At 42.9% G+C, this 22,712-nt stretch overlaps 1 protein-coding gene across 3 annotated transcripts; it reads left to right on the top strand.

Annotated features, from left to right (window-relative positions):
• The first annotated feature begins 1,470 nt into the window (after positions 1-1,470).
• On the top strand, positions 1,471-22,183 carry LRRC32 (leucine rich repeat containing 32). 3 transcript variants are annotated; one of them, XM_042862509.1, is made up of 3 exons: positions 1,471-1,871; positions 13,137-13,227; positions 17,650-22,183. In XM_042862509.1, the coding sequence occupies exons 2-3, from the start codon at positions 13,141-13,143 to the stop codon at positions 19,588-19,590; spliced, it is 2,028 nt and encodes a 675-aa protein (XP_042718443.1). In that variant the 5' UTR covers positions 1,471-1,871; positions 13,137-13,140; the 3' UTR covers positions 19,591-22,183. The 3 variants fall into 3 exon arrangements, with proteins under 3 accessions (XP_042718443.1, XP_042718445.1, XP_042718444.1); XM_042862511.1 differs by lacking the exon at positions 1,471-1,871 and adding an exon at positions 7,129-7,298; XM_042862510.1 differs by lacking the exon at positions 1,471-1,871 and adding an exon at positions 7,129-7,414.
• The last annotated feature ends 529 nt before the right edge of the window (positions 22,184-22,712 follow it).

The raw sequence follows: 22,712 nt of genomic DNA, 5'->3' as shown, positions 1-22,712 counted from the left end.
GCAAGATGTATTTACTGTGTTATTTAACAAGCCTCATCTCACACATCTGCTGATGCTTTCATCTAGAGCCTGCCACTACACTGCAGATATGGAAAACCTGACTCACAAAAGTTGGTGTGCTACAAGAAACCCATCAGCAACCTGTTGTGGAGGGGCAAAGGCTGCATGCTGGCATGTGTTGAACAGAATCCCCAAAGCTTTTTGGCAAATGGTATGAAAGGATATGCCTTTTATCTAATTTTACCAAGGGACATGGTTTAGTAGTATGGTGGTGACAGGTTGATGGTTGTTCTCAGTGACCTTTCCAACCTTAACGATTCTATGATTTACCAAATGGATCCAGGCAAGCAGGGCAGAATTGATGCTATCTAGGAGAAAAGTTAGCACTGCATTTTTTTTTTTTATTATTATTTCCAGTGGAAATAAATTCTAATGATGGCCTAAAGGTGGGAAATGCCCAGGACTGAAACCAAACTTCTCCAAAGGCTTTGCTCAGCACAGGCATGTCCTTGGCACTCAACTCTGGCACTTCGGGGTGTCTTCTTCATGCAGGGGAAGGAAGGTGAATAACATCTGCCAGCATTTGTGATGTCCTTCAAAAGAGCACTGCACACTGTCTCATAGGAGAAGGTCTGTGCCATCACAGACACACATGCAGCACTTCAGGTCAATGCCAGCAATGGCAATGGTGGAGATGCTCCCCATATGCACAGGGTGTGAGGTTGGCAGTGATCCTCAATGCCATTTTGGATTCCATGGTGGGGTGTACTAGTCCAGGGGAGGTAACAAAGCCAAGACTCAGATCCTAAGATCATATAATCATAAGACTAAAGACTCCTAAGGATCATATATAATCATAGAATAGCTTGGGTTGGAAGGGTCATCCAATCTAGAGCTGGCAAAACCCTATCAGAATTGGTATTTCTGGAAACTGGTGCGTGGAGCCAGTAGAGACCAGCCCAGTGACCAGGGCACTTCTGAGCAGAAGACAACATGAGCAATTCTCAGCTATCCAACCCATCCACATGGCAGCAAGGAAAGAAATCAGACCAATGATCAAGGAAACACTAAGGAGAAAATGATCAAAGGAAAAGAAATCATAGTCTGTCTCATCACCCTTTTCAGAAAGTATTTCTGTTATTACCCATTCAAGCATGAAACTGAGTTTATCCTTTCCCCCAGGGGTACATTTGGTCATCTCACTGTTGTGCCATAGAGAGACACTGGAGGGCAAAGTGCTGTGCTCACCCCACTCCAAAATTACCCTCTCCCCTCACAGTCCATCCTGCACAGAAGAGATGGATTTGCACTTTTTTTGGGGGGTATGTGGGTCGATGACCCCTGGACGGTCCCATGTTGAGTCCATAGGGCCATCCACCTCTGCTTTGTCCCCACGATTTGCCCCAGCACCGCGCTCTGCAGAGGGGATTTTTGTGGTGCTCACAGCCTGCTCTGTGTGTCAATACGAGAGAAGCGTAATCACCAGCTGAGAAACTGCAGGAAATAAGCCAAGGTTGAATGAACGAAATGGAAAATAAAGAGTAGCGCAAGAGGACACACACATTTTAAAACTATTACGGAGGTATGCGTTCACGTGCTCATGGGAGCCTGGGAATATATAAGAGCTCATGACTGCGAAGGAATGAATTCAAGGACCGGTCTATGGGGAGCGTGTTTTGTTTTTTTTTTTTTTCCCTGTGACTTCAAACTTCTCTCCGAGCTCACAGAGTTTTAGTCAGCTGGCATGCAACAGAGGTACGACTTCCCCAAGGAAACTCTTCCCCGGCTCGCGCTGGGACGGCTGCTGGGAGCGTCCGGGAGGCAGAAAACTGCAGGCAGAGGCGAATCCTCCTCCTCAGACCCCACATCAGGTACGTGGAGCAGCGCTGGGAAGTTGAGCTGTGAGCTTTTCAGCTGTGGGGACGCAAGGCTGCTGCCTTTAGAAATAGCACAGATGGGGAAGGTGCTGTATAAATAAGATAGCTGTGTTTATGTGCTGGTTAAACACTCGATGTAAATGTCTCTATCTGCACAGCTGTACATTCAAGTCATCGGGACTTGAGCTGCAGAGAGTTGCACTCTCTAAGTTCATTTGTAGCAATACGAGTATTAACTTTATGTTAGTGGCCACAAAAGATGAGGGGGTATGTTTTTTCCTTTCTTCACAGCTCTTTATTCTATTTATGGTGTTACTGCACTGTAGTGCCCTGAACCAGGAGTGCCGCAGAGATCGGCTCTGTGTGCACTGATTAATGCTGCTCTGCCAGCACTCTGACACTGCGTCCTCACACAGCCTTGGGCAAATCACACTGTCCCGGGCTGAAATGAAATGAAATGCTGCTTAGCTTGCTGCTCTCCTCACTATCAGTGCTGTCACTGGGCTCTCCCTGTTGGAGCATGAGGTGTGGGTTAGCATTGGTCTATTTCTCCTATCCTCACAGCTTGAATGTCACCTTGGGTGAACAGTGTCTTATTGGTAGTGGCTGTTGTGTTGCATCCAAACTCATGAGGAATTGATGTTTAGAGGATATTTGGAAATAACAAAATTCTACAAAACCCTGGTCCATATAAATGCCACAGAAAATATTTTAAAGCCAAGCTCTGTTGTGTTTTTGATCAAAGTACACCTATGTTTTATACAGAATCCAAAGTTTGGCTTTCCACAAAAAAAAAAAAAAAAAAAAAAAAAAAACCACTTTTTTTTAACCAAGATGTATTTTTTTCCAGATTTAAAATAAAATAATCTTGTTGATGATTTTTTTTTTTTTTAATTTCAACAGCAAAAATTTATGATCAGTCTTCTCTTTCTAAAGCAGATCAGTGACTGGATCAGTGCTTGGCCTTTATAGATCAGTGACTGGATCAGTGCTTGGCCTTTATTAATACAGTGATGAATGAATTCACATGAGGGTATCAGTGTTGTGTAAGTCAAATGTACAAGTAATAATTTTCCTCACTTCATTTTATCTCCCGTTGTATTGAGTATCCCCTACCGTATCATATAAATTGAGTACATCTATTCTCAAAAATCGACTCCACTGTCAGAAAAATTACTGAAATAAAAACTGATTCCTCTCTCAATTTTAACTGTGCATAGATTATAGCTGGTCAGAAAACATTATAGTTTGGTTTGTGGATTTGAGTTTCTCCAAGAATTTTGTTCTCTGCAGAGAGAATTTCGTGTTCAGATAGTTTCATCTTCAAATGCCAGCTCATGCATCTTTGGGTAGATAGAACTTTTTGCATTTTCACGTTCTGCCATCCCTTTGCTCAGCCCCTCTCTTCCAAACTACTGAGGCTGATGGTTTCATACAATTCTCATTCATTTTATATTTTTTCTATTTTTATGAAAACAGAGGTGAATGAAATAGGGGAACTGGTTAAATCCTGTATATATTTGATGTCCAAGTGGACTGGAAAGCTGATGTATCCCAGATAATCTTTGGTGGGGAAATGTTGTTGTCTGCCTGGCCTGGTAGAGATACCTAAAGAAAGAGGGCTGTGTGGGAGAGAAAGAAGGAAGGCAACAGGCAGGGAAAAAGCTTGATTCAAGCCATGCAGGTGTTGTGGGATTCATTGGTTTGTGGACTTGATGCTGGAGATACACGAGTTTGAACCTGTTTGTGGTGCCTGTCATCACAGAATAGAATGGCTTGGGTTGGAAGGATCTTCAAGGGTCATCAAGTTCCAAACCCTCTGCCACAGGCAGGATTGCCAGCAGCTGGATCAAGAGCCAGATCAGGCTGCCCAAAACCCCATCTTCTTGTTTAACATTACCAGGTACAGGGCATCTAGTTTCTCTGGAAAGCCTGTGCAATGCTTTGCCATTCTCTCAGTGAAAAATTTCCCCCTGACACCTAACTGAACTGAAGCAGGAGAGATGCCATGGGTCTCAGGAACTAGAGCTGTGTGTCCTTCTGAAAGTCTGTGCCTGAGGATGGCCTGGGATATTTAGTTTTCGTTAGGATTAATATTACTGTTGCACCCAGCTCCCTGGTGGGATGAATCACTGGGGAGCTATTCTGGCCTAAGGGAGCAAGACGTGTCCCACTCCTGCCCTTGCAGTTCAGACCCACTTTCTAAGGCGGGAGTTTGTTTTGTTTACTTCTCTGGAGAGTTTGATTCATGCAGCTTGACACAGGACTCAACCCAAAAGCAGAGCCTTAGAAAGCAGCAGCGTTATGGATGGACAGACTCCAAAAGGGCTGAAAGTTCAAGACATATAATCGTCAAGACATGTTCTTGTTTATCAGAAACCCTTGGGAACCTGCAGCAAATTGTGGGCAGGCTCGTGAGAGCCAAAGGCTGGGATTTGCTTTTCCTACTGTGAGCTATGCTGGGAAGAGGTTTTGGAGTGGTCTCAAGAGACACCCATCTCTGTGTTGTGTTGGATCCCTAATTCATAGAATCATAGAATCATAGAATCATAGAATCATAGAATCATAGAATCATAGAATCATAGAATCATAGATTGGCTTAGATTGGAAGTGATCTCAAAGCACACCCAATTCCAATCCCTGCCACAGGCTGGTTGCCCCCACACCAGCTCAGGCTGCCCAAGGCCCCATCCAACCTGGTCTTGAGCACCACCCAATCCATCTGATGGATACTGCATTGAATCATTGAGATTGGAAAGATCAACAAGTCCAACCTACCATGAGCATTAAACACGTCCCTCAGTGCTATATTTACCCTTTTCTGGACCTTTCCTGGACCCTACACCTCTGGGGACAGAGACTGCAGATGCCAAGTACACATGGTTCAAAAGCCTTTTAAGGTGTAAACTGCTGGGTAGAAAACAGCATGAAAATATTGGCAATAGGAAGTCATCCAAAGGCTCCAGGGTCTGAAGCTTTTGTTTTCTGATCCTTTTTATGAAAGAGGGCAAAGATAGTAAGGATCTCGCTATGGCTGATCATTCCCAGGGTGATTGCTGTGCCTGTAAGGCAGTAGTTTTAATGACGTAAAGTCCTGAGCAGCAGAATCAGTGCATGCCCTTCCCTCCTGCTTTGCCATTTGTTTCTGTCCAGGCTCATCTTCACAGTTGAGATGACACAACTGTGTGGCCACTCAATAAATCAGCCTAAGGTAAAGAAATGCAATGTAACCCTGTTATTTTACCAGCAAATTCAAGCTTGGCAAAGTGCTCTGAAAAGTCAGGCATCAGAGAATGTGGGGCTGCAGTCATTCAAGGCACTCACCACTCTTTGTTGTAGGTAGATTTGTATTCCATCTCCAAATACAAGTCAGATTTAATCATAGAATCATTGAGGTTGGAAACAACCATTAAGAGCATCAAGTCCGACCCCAACTCATCCCCACCATGCCCACTGACCACGTCCTTTAGTGCCACACCTCCATGGTTATTGAATGTCTCCAAGGATGGTGACTCCTTCACCTCCCTGGCAGCCTGGGCCAGTGCATTACCACTCTTCTGGAGAATAATTTTTCACAGAATCACAGAATGGCCAGGGTTAGAAGGGACCTCAAGGATCATCAAGCTCCAACCCCCCTGCCACATGCAGGGCCACCAACCTTCACATTCAATACTACACCAGGCTGTCCAGGGCCCCATCCAACCTGGCCTTGAGCACTTCCAGGGATGGGGCATCCACAGCCTCTCTGGGCAGCTGTTCCAGCACCTCACCACTCCCTCTGTAAAGAATTTCTGCCTGACATCCAGCCTAAATCTCCCCTCCCTCAACTTCAGACCATTTTCCCTTGTCCTGCAGTCATCAACCCTTTCAAAGAGTTGATTCCCCTCCTGTTTGTAGGCTCCCTTTAGGTACTGAAAGGCTGCAATGAGGTCACCCTGCAGCCTTCTTTTCCGAATAAGCCCAGCTCCCTCAGCCTGAATTCACTGGGGAGGTGCTCCAGCCCTCTGATCATCTTCGTGGCCCTTCTCTGGACCCTCTCCAACAGCTTCATGTCTTTCTTGTACTTTTTTCCTGACACCTAACCTGAATGTGCTCTTTCCGAAGGAAAAATATTTGACATTTTTGATCTTTTTTTTTTTTTTTTTTGGATATTTGATACATGATGTTTTCTTTGCGAAAGTATTTGCAAGTTTCAAGCAGTATTGCATGATGCTGATGATGCAACCCAGAGCATCCAAAAGGCATTGTAACCTTCAGACACCACAATGGTCCTGGGGTCCAGGTTAGTGACATTCTCACTGGCAAGCATTTCTGTTGAGAGTTAAGCCTGTGCTTTTCTATCTTCTGTACCTAACTGTACCCCTTCCCAGCTACACACATACTGACACATCTTCATAGCATTTAATCTCTCATTTTGGGGTGCACTGCAAGCAAACAGTTTGATAAGAGCCCAGTTCTGGTGTATCCCAACCACAGGAAAAGCGTGTTGCAACACTTCCGGCTCCTGAGCCTGGGGGACAAGAGTGGTGAAATCAGTGTAAAGGAGTGTTTTCCAAAATCAATCCAAAATTAGAAAAAGGAAGTGAGGAAACCAGCAATTAGACTGCTGCTCCAGCCCTAGAGGGCAGCAGAAAATAATAAATAAAAAGCAGAGCCCGCAAACATCACAGCAAAAGCATCCCTTTTGCAATAGGATTTTCTACTAATAGGTTGGGCACACTGAGCAGTATGATGTACAGAAGCTTGGACCACTCCGACTCTATCAATCTCCTGAAGCCTTGCTTTATGCCTGGAAAACCCCAATAAATCTTCAGTTCAGGTGCACTGTAGCTGACTAGGCGATGGACTGGATGATCATGGGTGGGCTTTGCCAACTCTGATGATTCTAGACACAGAACACCCATCCTGCCATCAGATCATAGGACGCTGTGGGCAGCAAAAACAAGAGGGAGAGTTCAGATTTGAAGATTACGGGCTTTCTGTTTATCAGCCTTGACATTTAAACCTTTAACCCCCAAGCAGCTGTTTTCCTACATGTGTTTTAGGTGCAGGGGTCAGAGGCTGCAACCCTTCAGGAATGAAACACACAGACACAAAACCCTAAAATAAACATTCCACCCACCCCGCGTGTGCAGCCAAACAATGGCATTAATGACAATAAGTCACTCATTCCCCACGCCTCAATCCCAGAAGCTTCCCTGTAAAAAAATCCTTGTTTCCTCCCCTGCCTGGCGTGAGGACCTCAGGATGCCGCGCACGGAACAACGCTGCTCTGAACTCACAGTGGTGGCTGTAGGACACAGCAAAAGGCAGCAGGAAGACCAGCGACTTAACTAAAAGCAGACACTGACCCACATGAGGTTGTTTCCCTGAGAATGTCTTCAATCTGAAGTTGTCTCTTGGTGTCTCAAACGGGTGAAGGTGAATCTGAAGATTAATTTCTTTCTATCAAGGCTGAATCTTTGTTGGAGGGCTGGATATGCTTTTTAAAGTGATGACAAGCAGTGTATGGGGATGTGAGAAGCCATTGGAACCAGGTAAATGTGGAATATTCACTCTTTTTAAACCTGAGGACTCTTTTTAACTGTGAGGGCTCAGGCTGGATATTAGGAAAAGTTTATTCTTAGGAAGAATGGTAATGTATTGTCACAGGAGCCCAGGGAGGTGGTGGAATCATCGTCCCTGGAGGTGTTCAAGAGCCATGGAGATGTGGCACTGAAGGACATGGTCAGTGGGCATGGTGGGAGTGTGTTGGGATTGATCTTACTGATCTTTGTGGTCTTTACCAACCTTAACTATTAAAAGATTTCATGATTCTAACAGAGCAGCAAATCTTCTTGTGTAAATAAGTACCAGACCTGGGGAGTTTGGTTTATACTTGGTGTCTTCTCTAGAAAGAGCTAAACTTGACAACCCTTGTGGGTCCCTTCCACTGCAGGGTATTCTATGATTCTGTGATTCTAGGATTCTGCAGTTCAAATATAATCCTTCTTCTGCACAGGAGAACATCACTGTTAATTGCCTAAGCAGCAACAAGAATTACTTTTAGGGAAAATTTGGAAGGTGCTGGTATTGTTAACTGCAAACAGCATATGTGAATGATCTCAGGTTTAATACTGTAAAAGAGATGGAAGTAAGTGTTGTTCTGCAGTGGGAACTGAATGAACTGTGTTTAAATCTGACCTCTTCCTTGGTTTTCAGATATGTTTTGGGGGGCAAATCACTGCCTATGCCCTTCCATCTCTGAATATGCTGACATGGCATGAGTACTGTGCTTTTTCTATACACTTTTTCTATTGACCTACTTGATAAGAATCCTCGGGAGAATCACCCATTTAATCCACTTCAATTTTACAACTGTAGATGAGACTGAATAATTCTCACATATGGAAAACTGCAACAGGATTGGGTTTTGATGTCCTACAGCAGAACAATGGGGCTTTTGTAAGCCTTCAGTGGATAGCTGTGACCTGCCAAGAGGGAGGAGACATGGGGACACAGCATTGTGTCATACCAAATATTGCTATAGTAGGTCTAGAGATTGTTTAGAAGCATAAGCAGGAGGAGCTCCTCAGCTGGGCAGCTGAGAACTGAAAAATGCCTCAGGAGGAGAATTTCTGTGAGTGTTGGGACCCATCCTATTTAATATCTTTATTGATGATCTGGAGATGGGGATTGAGTACACCCTCAGTAAGTTTGTAGATGACACCAAGCTGGGAGGAAGTGTTCATCTGCCTGGGGTTAGGAAGGCCTTACAGAGAGATCTGGACAGGATGCACCAATAGGTGGAGGACAATTATATAAGTTTCAACAAGATCAAGAGCCAGGTCTTGCATTTACATCACTACAGGTACATCACAACAACGCTACAGGTTTGGGACAGGGTGCTTGAGAGTCTGTGTGGAGGAAATGGGCCTGGGGGTGTTGGCTGATGTTCAGCTGAACATGAACCAGCAGTGTGCCCAGGTGGCCAAGAAAGCCAACGTTATCCTGCCTTGTGTCAGCAATAGCATAGCTGGTAGGACTAGGGAAGTGATCGTCCCTCAGTGCTCAGCTCTGGTGAAGCTGCACCCCACTACAGGAAAGACATTGGGGCCAGGAGTATGACAAGAGAAGGGTAACAGAGCTGTGAAAGGTCTGGAGCACAGCTCCTGTTAGGAGCAGCTGAGGGAACTGGAATGATTCAGTCTGTAGAAGAGGAAGCTCAGGGGAGACCCTAAGACTCTACAATAACATGAGATTGTAGTAAGGTGGGGTGGGCCTCTGCCCCCAGTCAATGGTGATAGGATGAGAGAGTATGGCCTTAAACTGCACCATGGGAGGGCTCAGGTTGGAAAAAATTAGGAAAAAATTTCTTCTCAGAAAGAGTGGCAACACATTGGCACAGGCTGACCAGGGAGGTGGTGGAATCAGCATCCCTGGACGTGTTCAAGAACTGTGAGGATGTGGCACTGAGGAATATGGTTGGTGAGCATGGTGGGGATGGGTTGGGGTTGGACTTGGTGATCTTAGAGGTCTTTCCAACCTTAATGATTCTATGCCTCATCCCTGGAGGCATTCAAGGCCAGGCTGGATGTGGCTCTGGGCAGCCTGAGCTGGCGGTTGGCGACCCTGCACATAGCAGGGGGTTGAAATTCAATGATCATTGTGGTCCTTTTCAACCCAGGCCATTCTATGATTCTATGATTCTATGATTCTATGATTCTATGATTCTACAACTCATATTCGTAGGGAAAACATCATGTTCTGCAGCTTCAGGGCTCCAAGGTGATAGCTAAAGCAGAAACACTTTGAGGGGCAGAGTCCTTGATACTACAGATCTATTTTATGTAGTAAGACATTAAGTCATGTTCTTGCGTTCAGATACTTCAATTTCCAAATTGCTTTGTAAATATATAATTTATGAAGTTTAAGAACACGTTAAGACAAGGATTTTGCTAAGGTTATCATTTAAAATGAAAAGGGATCAAGAGAGGACAAACCAAACTGCATGAGTTGCACAATGTCCATCGGGATGGTGCCTTTTGTGGGTGACATCCATGGAGATTTCATCATCTTAATTTGTTGGATTTAGACAGAAATAATTTTCATTCAAAGGCTCTGAGTAAAGCCTTATAATTCACACATCATCAGCATGTTTGTCTTTTCTCTCAGTTTCAGCAAGCCCAAACAACAAACATCATTTTCTCCTCTCACTCCCACGCAATCCCTCTTGCACAGCATCCCCAGGCGAACACCCCCTGTAGTCTGGGTAATGGAGAATGGAGCAAGAGCAGCAGAGACATCATAGATGGTGGTACAAGCAATTCCTTCTTCCATGGGATGATTGTGGAGCATTTTGCAAACATTAATTAAAAGAAATGAGAATGAACATCCTTGGTCTAATTTTAGAAAGAGGAACAGGCTTCTTATCCTGCTGCTGAGCTCCAAAGACAAGCTCCAAGCTCTTTCATCTCTGGATCCCGGATCATTTTTCATCATTAGTTATTCCTCTAAACTGCAAGGGATATGCAATCTGAAAAACAAAGCATGAATTAAAGATCTAGTTCCCCTTTTCCCAGTACATACCTCTTTCTCTGGTTGGGAAGAGATGTGCATTGCTTCACTCAGAAGTTTATACAAATACGCCCAGCTAGGACACGGTGTGCTAAGATGCAGAACCCACTTGTAAGGTCTTGGTGTGCATCTCCTGAGCAGAATTTACTGCCATGTTGAGCACTGACCTGATGGAACCCTCAGGAGATTAATCCCTTTGTCAACCAATTGTTATCACTGTTGAACAACTGCCATTGCTGCATGGAAGCACAGCTCTCAGCTGCATCTCTCAAGCAGTGACTAAGTGGAGGGATCTCCACCAGCTGGGAATGATCCTATCTCCTCTCTTTTGTTTCCAGCCTCATGACATTTTATGGGTGGAAGCCACTGACGTTTGCTATCTTTTGGAGGCAAGTGAGAATGGGATTGGTGTACAGTTGGAGCTTGCAGGATGCAGGCTCACTCCTGGAAAGGCTTATGAGCCATGCTAGCTAAGCACTGCTATGTGGCTTCCACTTGGGAGCTGGCATGTGTCTGTGTGGCTTGGGATATGGACAGGATCAGCTTATATTTGTCTGTAAGGGGTTGAATGAAGAAGTTGTATTAATGCAGACACATTCAGCATGTTTGCTATAGAGGGTGTCATAAAGAGGTGTTATCTGGAGCTCATGTCAGTGGTGACCACAGCTTTGATAAAACTTATTCACTTTAAATGAGATAGAGTCCCTGTGCCTATAATTTTCCCATCCAATAAAGCAGAGCTGAAAGCACTTTGACAAAGTCTGAGAATCTGAATTCCTACCAGATTGCTTTGGATTGAAGGATTTGCCGTCTCCAGCTTCACAGGACTGTGCTTTCCATATCCTAACACTTGAAGCACTGAAACAGGTTGCCCAGAGAGATTGTGGATGTCTCATCCCTGGAGACACTCAAGGTCAGGCTGGATGGGGCTCTGGGCAACTGATTGGGCCGTGGGTGTTTCTGTTCAATGCAGAGGAGTTGGACCAGATGGCCTTTAAAGGTCCCTTCCAACTCAAACAATTCTATTCTGTGAATCAAATTACAGAATGGCTTAGGTTAGAAGGAATCTCAAAGATCATCCAGTTCCAGTGCCCCTTCTATGAGCAGTTTTGCCAACCACTAAATGAGGCACTAGCTCAGGCTGCCCAGGGTTCCATCCAACCTGGCCTTGAGCAACTCCAGAGATGCTCAGTGAAAAACTTTCCCCTTACATCCAATCAAAATCTTTCCTCTTTTAGTTTAAAACCCTTTGTCCTGCCACCATCTATCATGTAAAAAATTGACTTCCTTCTTGTTAACAAGTTCTTTTTAAATACTGGAAAGTGATCCTAACACTATGTTGATACTTTTTCCCCCTCTCTGACATCATTTGCTAGAAGCTAAATGACTCTTTGGAATCCCAAAGATCAAACTACCCGTTGGCTAGTGGACACCCTGAGAGATACAGGCTCTCATTTCTTCCTGAAAAACTCTTTCATTTAGCATTTCTAAGGGAGCAGTTGAAGTGATGTAGGGGCCACTGACCTTTCATGCTGGAGCTCATAGAATTGGTTGTCCATTTGGAAACATAGAATCAGAATCGGTCAGGTTGGAAAAGACCTTAAAGATCATCAAGTCCAACCACGACCTAACCAAACTGCCCTAACAACCCTCCACTAAATCATGTCCCTGAGCACCACATCCAAACGGTTTTTAAATATATCTAGGGATGGTGATTCAACCACTTCCCTTTTCCCTCAGTGCCCACTGGCAGGTCTTCCAGATCTCATTATTCTTTTTGCAGTTATTTCTGCGCTGTTTTCTGGAGTGCTTTTCAAATTTTTCTAATGAATTCTTTGTTCTGATCTGTTCCATTTCATGTCTGACTCTTTTTAAGTCATCAGCTTTCAAATGTCTTTTAAAGCTTGCCCATACTTGGGATGTGTAAAATGGAAAACTAACATTTGGACAAAAGGTTCTCAGTCCATTATTAATTTAAGCTGTTTATATTAACAAAACTAGATGCGTGGTGGTGACTAATGTGTTTAAAAGCTCTTTGACACTGTGGGATGAGAGAAGTGGAAACTATTGTTATTGAAATGGAAATGGCTCCCAACTCTTGTTTCTGAATGACAGTTCTTGACTTCCATCAGGACTTGGCACCTATAACTCCAGAGCAGTTGAAGTACTGAGTTGCCTCTGTGGGAGCTCTAAGAGGTCACTTAATCTAGAGTAGTTGTCTTTCTCTGTGACACCAGAGATACTGTCCAGCTTGGGTGTCTGGACTTCAGGGAGTGACTGGGGCATCACCTAGGTAGCAGCTGAAATAAATCACACCAGGGCAACCTCACAAAATGCCCTGAACCTTTCTTTCAAGTCTTTATGTAGATCTCTCTATTTCCTACTTGTCTCCAAGAGACACGGATACACATAGTTGGATGCATTAATCTTAGGAACATGGTTGTGATATGTCAGTGGTTAATGGCCTTTCCCCACCTTAATGATTCTGTGATTCTATGAGTGGACATGGTGGTGATGGGTTGATAACAGGATTAGATGATTTTATTGGCCTTTTCCAACCTTAATTATTTTGTGATTCTAACTTATTGTACTGCAAATGTGCTTTTCTGTGATAAGTGATTTTCTGATGCCAGCTTTCTCATGCATGCATGAACTGACTGTGGTGCCATGTTTGACATCTAACAATAACCAATTTCCCTGCAGAACCATGAGACTATACATTGTCTTCCTCCTGTCAGTGGTGAATGGAGGGATGTCCAATCATCAGCCTGCTGAGGGGATGCCCTGTGAAATGGTAAGGCCACCTTGGGATCTTGGATGAGGTTGCAACTCTCCATTACAGGTGCTGCCCAAATAATGATGCTCTCTGTAAAGAGAGTTCTGTGGAAAGGTTTTCCCTGTTGGCAAAGATGGGCTTTGCTGTGTTAGTAGATGTTCTGAAGACTGCTCTTGGGTTATGACCATTTCTCATTGCAGCCACAGCACATACAAAGGGAAAAAAAGGGAAGGACATCGTCTTTGTTTTTTCTAAGGGTAGTTAGTTAGAAGAAATTTGACCTGATTTCCCCAAGACTGAACAGGCATCCTGTGACTGAGGCAGAGAGGGAGCTTAGACCTGAAATCCACTTCTTTACATCAGGCCTAAGTTCTCTGTGCTTTAAATAAAGCTGCTTCTGTGAAATACATCTACAGCAGCCTTTGTAATATCATTGTGACTGACCTCTGCCCTGACAAAGCATTGCTGTCAGGGAGTCACACCTGACTTCTAAAAAAAGTGACAAAGCCTTTGGCTCCTGTACAAAATTTTCTCCTTGGATTTTTGCAGGCACCTGGTACAATATTATAAATATTATTCATAGCTGAACTTTCTGCTATACAAGTGCTGCTGACAGTAGCATGCCATTTAAAAATACTTTTTTTTTTTTTTTTAATGTTGAAGCTGTTCAGCACAAATCCTTGAGAATTTCCAAAATAGGGAAAAAAAATAATTTGCTAGCTGTACACATCTCCCTTATGGGACTCATTCCATTCCTGCCCACCCTGCTGCATTGCTCTGCTTCCTGAATTCCAGAGAAATTAAGACCTAGTATATATAGAAAGATCTTGGGAAGGTGGCTGGATATCTCAGCTCATTGGCTGCCAAGGGAAGACTGATGAACCCACTGTAAACATGACAGCTTGGGTCCCATGTATCATAGTCACATGAATGCCAGGCGAGACATGCAATAATCTGAGCAGATTTCACTCTGTCCCATTTCTTGATGGGTCACAGATCAGGCTGATTGCTGAGAAGTAAACACATGCTTGTTTCCACCACTCCACTGTAAACTGCTTCCAACAGGCCAATTGCACGGGCCAAAAATCCAAGGCTGTACGCAATGAGTCTGGGATAAATTCAGGTCTGGCCACAGCTGGGGGTTGGGATGCTCATCTGGTATAAATTAACAGCTCAGCACTGTTAAAGTCAGTGCAGCTTTGCCACTCTTCATTTGCTGAGCATTTCATCCAATGGAAGGAGGAGGGTGTAAAACTAAACACATTTCCATGCAGTATAAAGAGGTTCCTGGGCTTGCTGATGTGCCCACTGGGACTTCCACTTATTTCATAGAATGATTTTTTATCACAGCATCTTTTTTTTACATGTTACCTTCCCTGCAGCGGCACCTTTAAGATAAGAAAGGCTCAGAATTGAAAAGTTTCATCCCAGTTCTCCTGGAAGAGGCATAACTCAGAGACCTGGGTGTCTCATTACTCACGTTCTTGTAGGTGCACTGATCTTGTACGGCTTTAGGAGGTAAAATGTCCCTTAAAGCCATTACCTTTCTACTGAGCTAGGTTACAGCCAGCCATCTGCTCCCTTACAAGACAAGAAGGTGCAGCTTCAATGTTAAAAAGTTCTTCCTAGCTCACATTGCCTACCAAGGAGAGAATTTTTCACAAGTTCTTCCTCCTAAAAAAAGATGCGTCTGCTAATTCACGTTAACTGACAAAGGAAAATCTTCCAATAAAACATACAAGGGAAAGGTTTTCATAAAATTTTGTATTAGTTTGCATCAGTGTCATGCAACAATATATCATACTGGTTATCATGGGTTATCAGCCCACACGTGGTGCATATGCAGATTGCATTGTGTGGTGAAGCCTTTACCTGGACAGCACTTACAAAGAACATACAAGCTGGCCCCAGATAGCTACAGCCCAAATTCTTCGGCTCCAACACCCATGAGAAGATACGGAGGAACAAGGCCTTGGATCCAGCTGCTTTGTTTGCAGGGCTGTCACTAAGATGGGTGACAACTTCTACCCTGTGAAGGACTGGAGTCAGAATTCAAACGATGGTCAACTTTTGAGTTGTAGGGTCATTTTTTCACCAGAAGACAAACATGAAATGAACCAAGTGTTCCACACTCCTCCCAATGGGCTTTAAATAATCCAGTGACAGCACCAACAGAGATGATTAAGTGGGAACATGGGAGTGACAGAAACTTCTCCAGCCAACTCACTGAGCTACAGGGGGAGAAGGGGAGATACACACAGAAACAGACACTGTTTGCTCAGTCCCATTGAGATGCACTTCATTTTTCCATTCTGGTGCTGAGGAGAATGAGATTCATGCAATTTGAGCCCAGAAGGGAGAAAAGATGGTGTAGAACAGACTAGTTAAGAAATTCAGCAATGATCAAAATAGTGAAACCAATGAAAATCGGGAGGTAAAATGTTATAGGAACAAACATCAGACACTGTGAGGTACAGATTTTTTCAGACCCTTTTATCACTTGGAGAGTTCAGTGCATGCAGATTAAAGGCCCAATCCTGCAAGATTGTGGGGAAGTGGTGAATTGGGACTGAGTTCTCCATCATGGCCTTCAATGAAAACCTGAATGGCATTGGTGGGCAATGGATGTTGCTGGTTACTCAGAGGGTGCAGAGTGTACTCAAAGTGTGTGATTTAATCCCAGAATCATAGTCATAGAATTGCTTGGGTTGGAAAAGACCTTCAAGATCATCGAGTCCAACCCCAGATCATCAAGTCCAACTGCAAAATCAGATCTTTGGGAAGGTTAGACCATGGGAAGGACTGTGGAAAAGCCTGTGTATATCTGGCATTTAAATGAGTCTTACAATTCTCCATCACATTTTTATGTGCTCTTCAAAACTCTCATGATGCAAAAGAGGGTCACAAAATATGGACCATTGCCCCACTTCTCCTAACTGGATCCGTCACTTCATTCGACTAGAAGTTCACATGAAACATATGGTTTATAATATTTTTTTAAATTAATGTTTCTGTAATGTTGGAAAAGCTAATGCAGAGCTTTACGTCATGGAATCTGGATTCTTTTTCACAGAAGTTAAAATTCATCAGATTTTTTTTCTTTCTTTCTTTCTGATCTTTCTACAAACAGTACATGACCCGGTCACCCATATACATTCATAACAAGAGTTTTCTTCCAGTAGATTAAATGCTGTCTAAGCCTTTTGCATTCCACTTCCTCCCACTGCTGTGTGTTCTCCTTAATAACAAAATACAGCTTGACATTTATGCGAGGATGATTATCTCAGTGTTGCCAGCGTTCCTTATGAACACACATTCCAAATTTTCCTTTGGACATGGATTCAATCTTAGGTGCAATTAAACAGGCATGTATTTAGGAGATGAAGTTGATGAAATTGAATTTTCCTCCGCCCTGTTGCTGGGAAGTGGGTGAAAAAAGTTGTGACCATCACCACATAACTTTTTCTCCTCAAAGCTGGCTTTCCATGATTTGTCTTCCCTGCTGCATTCATACAAGCATAGAATCATTAAGATTGGAAATGATCTCTAAGTTCAACTAGTCCAACTGTCCAGCAATACTGCCCACTAATCGTGTCTCTAAGTACCACATCTTCACTGTTCTTGAATACCTCCAGGGATGCTGACAACATCAATTCCCTGAGCAGCCTGTTCCTAATGTCCAACACTATTATGTCCAGTATGGATGATACATGGGGATGAAGCATATGGATGGAGCATAAGGAATGCACCCCATGAGAGGAAATAGGAATTATTGCCTTAGGAAAAGGTTTCCTATGTAGAGCATAAACAGAAAGAGTTTGGAAGTTTGTATCAGTAGTGTATGAATAGCTGAACGACTCGGTTTGTTAGGGGCACATTGCTTATCTAAGCCATGTCTCTAAAAGAAGGCAAAATCAACTACTTGAGGGGCATGACTAACAAAGAGAGAGCTTATGATTTGTACCATACTAATCTTTATCTTCCATGTCCCTGCTTTGGGAACTATGCTGCCAACAGAGAGGAGCCCTTCTTAGTACCACTTCTTGCACATAGAGTTTGCAGAATCCATGAGAGTGATTTAGAATAAAGCTGAGAAAGGCAAAGATGAGAAGAAAAGTGAGGAAAAAGTGCTTGATTACAATGGAAACGAGGAAAATTGGAACTATTAAAATAAGCCTGGGAAAAAGGAGAATATGTAGTAGATGATATACACAGATACAACTCTACTGGTTTAAGTTAGGTATATGAAATGAAAGGAGTGCTAATAGCTAGCTGCAAAGAAGCATTAGAGTGATTGTGCTTACTGTATGAATGTTCAAAGAAAATTATATGAGATGGACCTTACTGGTTATTGAATATTATTTTCTTTAAATTTCACACAAATATGTTTTTCATCTGTCAGGTGACCTCCCATTTTCTCTCTTTTTTTTTTTTTGGCAGGCAAACTTGCAGGCATTTTGCCACAACAAAGACCTTCACCAAATCCCTCATGAGCTCCATCCAAATGTAAACAAGATAGATCTATCTGGAAATCTGATACAAAGCATCCCTGAAATGCCTTTGCCCCTCTACACTTCCCTCCAGTGCCTCGATTTAAGCTCCAACCAGATAAGCTTCATCACGCCTGGAGTCTTTGCACACATGACAAGTTTGCTGGAAATAAATTTAGCTAATAACAACTTGTATGAGCTTGCTCAGATTGGGACAGAAGGGATTGGACTTTTACCCAAGGTGGAGATACTGGACTTGTCTCACAACAGTCTCTACAATGGGATGGCTGAATATTTCATTAAACAGGCTCCAGCACTGCGCTATCTTTCACTGGCAGGTAACAGTATTATAATGATATCACACAAGATGTTTCAGGGATCTCCCAGTCTTGTGGAAATAGATCTTCAGAGTAATATCATCATGGAAATTGAAGAAGGTGCTTTTGAGACTCTACTGAATCTTTCCAGACTGAATCTCTCCATGAATTCAATTACTTGCATCTCTGATTTTAACCTCAGGCAGTTGGAGATACTTGACCTCAGCAGGAACAGCATTGAATCCTTCCATACCACAGCATCAGATGACGAGTACAGCTTAAGATGCCTGGATCTGAGTGAAAACAAACTGCTTCGCTTCCCAGTCTTCCCTCAGGTGAACAAGCTGGTAACTCTGAATTTATCAAAGAATTTAATTCAGCTCACAGCTGAATCCTCTCATAATAAAATGGACTACATGGAGAATGAATGGTTAGATGCTCCTTTTCATCTTCTTGATCAGAAGCAAAGCAGAAACAAAAGTTCTCTTAATTTATCCCAACTTGTATACCTAGACTTAAGCTACAATGAAATCAAATCCATTCCGGATGAGTTCTTCGAATCCATGATGTCTCTTCACACCCTTAACCTCAGTAAAAACTGTCTACAGACTTTTGAAGTAACTTCTGACAGTACATTGGTCTCCTTAACTGTCCTCGATTTGAGCTACAACGCTTTGCAGAGCCTCCTCCTACATGCTGACACACTGTGGAATTTGAAGGAGCTCTATATTCAAAACAACCATCTTCAAACCCTCCAATTTGACATTTTCTCAAGACTTCCAAGCCTCAGATGGCTCAATCTACAGAGCAACAACATCACTCTTTGCAGCATGTACTCAGGATTAGCAAAGCAAAGACTCGCCGGAGAGGAAAATGGTTGCATATCATTTGTTGATGCTCCTGCTCTTCAGCACTTGTTTCTAGCTGACAACATGCTGAGCATCCTACCATCACACACTTTCTTCAAGACTTCCCTGATTTTCTTGGATCTTTCCATGAACCCGGGGTTGACAATTGAAGTTAATGCGCTATCCGGACTGGAACAGTCACTTGAATACTTGCATTTACATGGCAATAGCCTGATAGAATTAAATATCGACTTGCCTTGTTTTAGTCACCTTAGACACTTAAACCTCTCTGAAAATCAGCTGAGTTGGCTGCCCAAGTGGGGCAGTGGCTCTCCACTGGAAGTTCTGGACCTACGGAACAATAGGTTTAGTACATTACAGAACAGCAATATTTTAGCATTAGAAAATTCTCTTAAAAACTTGTATCTCACTGGTAACCCACTCAACTGCTGTGGGAACATTTGGCTGTCATTGATGATCCAGAACAAAAATGTCCAGATCTCGAACATAGAGCATCTAACGTGCCAATACACCCAGAACTTTGGATACCAGGAGGAAATGCACATTGGGAACATCAAACCAGAAGACTGTGAAAAAGAGGATCTAAAGAAAATCAACTTCCTTATTATATTAACAGTTGTGTTGGTTTTATCCGTGATCATCATCGCTGTGGGTTCGTTCTTTTGCTTTCGCAGGCAGACCTTCAGTCAACAGTTTAAAGCATAGCACAGAGATTGCCTTGAAAACCGAAGAAATCAGGTGCTACACTGCCGCCGTGTAGAAATGAAGAGTAAAATTCTTCTCCTTGACTTTTAACTGTGGATTTTAAGGCAGTTTCACAGCTCCCCTGAACTACCCCACTATAGGGTTGCAGGGAATTAAGGGAGAGTTTACCACATTCTGCATTTGCTTTGTTCACAAGCAGACCTGCCTAAATGTTCACAGAGCTGTAGTAGACTCTGTAAAGCCCTGTGGTTGTGAGGGAGATGTGATTTAAACCAGACCAAAAGAGAAAGCCCTCTAAATCAGGAGACATTTCGCTAAACTCAGAGATGCTTTGTTGATGTCACCTCCATAGAGAGGCTTCATATATACATATATATACATACAACACTATAGATATCCATAGTGTTATAGCAATCACTTTTTTTTATGCCAGTTGTTGATGACATCAGCTGAATAGGAAAGCCCTTCTCAAACTAGTTTAACTCTATGAGATGTTACTCCTTACACTGAGATTTGTGTGTGTGTATGTGGTTTTTTTCTCCAAAAAACCTCAGAAATGAGATCTCCTAAACATTAAAATGAAATCACAAAATCACCAGGACAGCCCAAAGCAGGATCTTTCACTGTAACAGAAATCTCAGGTGTGAACCCAGACTTGCTCAGAAGGTCGCAGGTCCACAGTTCAACTCAAAGAGGAGAAATTTGCCTCTCTTGTGCAATACATATTTAACTGGGTTTAATGTGAAGAAATTCATCTCTGGGGTGGACACTTTCTAAAAGAAAAGTCTTAGAGAATGAATTTCAATCGGCTATCTTTGGACTGAAATGTTTGTATTTCTAAGGAAAACTGTTGGGAACTCACTGCATACAGTTGCATTTCAATGCAAAAAGATGATGATTATATATCTATTTTTAAAGGTCACAGGAGGCTAGACATGTTTTAAACACAAAAGTGTGAAACAAGGTGCAGGGAACTGAGTCCTGGGCCATTATTCAGATCAAAGGTCCACTATCTTTCCCTACTGAGGACTGGTTGCTAGCAGAAGTCTGTAGATCTTCAATCTGTGATGGGTTTAATATGATCAACCTGTTGTGTTGCTAAAAGCAGACACTGACATATGTTATGTCCTGTACTCTGATGGCAGATTCACCCTTTTGGATTGGAAAAAAAAACACTTTCCAACAGCAGGAGCCTGACCTATCTACGGGACCCAGTGACTTTGAAAGGAGCCACAATGGGTTCTCTGTTAATGCCAGGAAATGTGCATTTCAGCACATAAGAGAAGTAAAAGTCAAACCAAAACCTGTTCAGGTAAATAACTCAGAGTCAAATTGCTGCTCCACTACTTTTTTCTTCGTGCTGGTGAATGTCAAAATTAACACACTACAGAAAGATGTATAATTCTATTTTTAAAGCAGATGTGTAAGTAACCAGCTGGTCATTTCTGTTGTGGGATTTTATACAATAAAAACACCTTTGAATTTTGTAAAATACACAGGGAAGTGAAGATATTAAAGCACCAGCTTGGAATACTCCACAGGTGAAAAGTTATGTCTTCCTATTCTTTCTATGGTGTTCAGACTTTAGGTCTATGACTTCCAATCCCAGATGGGATATATCTTAAGAGTACAACCAATGAACGTAAAGGAGATCTGATGAAGATGTACACAAATGATGTTGGAATAATGATGTTGGCAAAGCTACTTGGCAGGGCCATGCCACAGTGGTTCAATATGTGCGAATCACAAAATCACTGAGTCACAGAATCACAGGTTGGTTGAGATTGGAGGGGCTCATCTGGGCTAATCCCCTTGTTCAAGTAGGGACATCAAGAACACATTGCTCAGGACAACGCTCAAACAGTGAAAAGCCAATGAGAGCCAGCACTGTGCTTTCTTTCAAGCTCTTACTCTTTCAGGAGAAAGTTTGCACAAGCAACAATCCCTGGGCTTAGTTGGAATCCCAGTGCTGCAGTCCTTGAGCTTTTCCTTTGATGTGAAAGCAAGCTGTGCTGTGTGCCCCGACATGGGCAATTTAGCCATATTCTGAGTTCATGCTTTTCTTATTGAGCACAGTAAGATAACATCTGCTTCTGAGGCACAGTCTTAGCTCGACTGCCATGACTGGAATTAGTTAATAACCTGACGACAGAGCCAAACCCATTTAATTAACAGTTTTAACACTGCTTTTTTTTGGCTGTACCAAAAGGAAGTGCTTGTTATTACTAAACATCTGGGACCAATTAGGCTTCCATTGACTTCCATGGGAGCAGAAAAGCTTTCTCGAGGAATAGGCCCCAGGAGTAACGTGCAGCATGGCTCATTTGGATTTCTCTGTTAGCAACATAAGCAAGTGAGAAGTGACATGAGCCTGTTCTTGCCAATTTGGTTATTTTAAATGGGATGAGGAGTGTGAGGGAAAGGAAATGTGAATAAAGGAGTTAGAAGAGGGAAAATTGGGAGAAATTGAAGAATTCAATGCTCTTATTCCTCGAAATAGGGGTACAGATATGTTAGCCCCAAATCTTGAAGCTCAAACATTAAAGTATCTGTTCCTGCTCCAAATCTAGCTATTACTCTTACATTACACATTTTTCCACCATTTATCCATGTTATCTCAGTAAGTTGGAAAGATACAGGTAAGCTTTGATTTTGTAATCTCGGTTTGCACCCTTATAGAATCATAGAATCATAGAACAGCTTGGGTTGGAAGGAACCTCAAGGATCACGAAGCTCCAACCCCCTACCACATGCAGGGCCACCAACCTCCACATTTAATACTATAAAAGGCTGCCCAAGTCCCCATCCAGCCTGGCCTTGAACACCTCCAGGGATGGACGGGGCATCCACAACCTCTCTGGGTAGTTGTTCTAGCACCTCACCACTCTCTTAAAGAGAGTAAGAGGGTAAAGAATAGATTCCACTTCTAAATTCCTCTTATAGATTTCTCTTTCATAAAGTCCCTGCAACAACATCTGCTTATGCAAAGGGAGTTTGTGCTAACACAAGAAATGTCTTTCTGGGATTCTAGGATGTGGAAGATTTATGAAGAAAATGCAACTTTTTTGCCATTGCAAGCAGCACACAACTTCCTCTCCAAGTTTGCCTGTGGAGTAGAACAA

Source organism: Lagopus leucura, unplaced genomic scaffold (assembly GCF_019238085.1).
Source record: "Lagopus leucura isolate 7727_CA_CO unplaced genomic scaffold, USGS_WTPT01 Super-Scaffold_702, whole genome shotgun sequence".
Classification (NCBI taxonomy): Eukaryota; Metazoa; Chordata; class Aves; order Galliformes; family Phasianidae; genus Lagopus; species Lagopus leucura.
The sequence above is the reverse complement of the archived record's forward strand: the minus strand, read 5'-3'. Positions and strand labels throughout refer to the sequence as shown.

Coding starts and splice junctions, on each gene's coding strand:
- LRRC32 (XM_042862509.1), top strand. CDS start 13,141: ATGAGACTATACATTGTCTTCCTCCTGTCAGTGGTGAATGGAGGGATG. Junction 13,228..17,649: donor AGGGGATGCCCTGTGAAATG/GTAAGGCCACCT, acceptor TTTTTTTGGCAG/GCAAACTTGCAGGCATTTTG.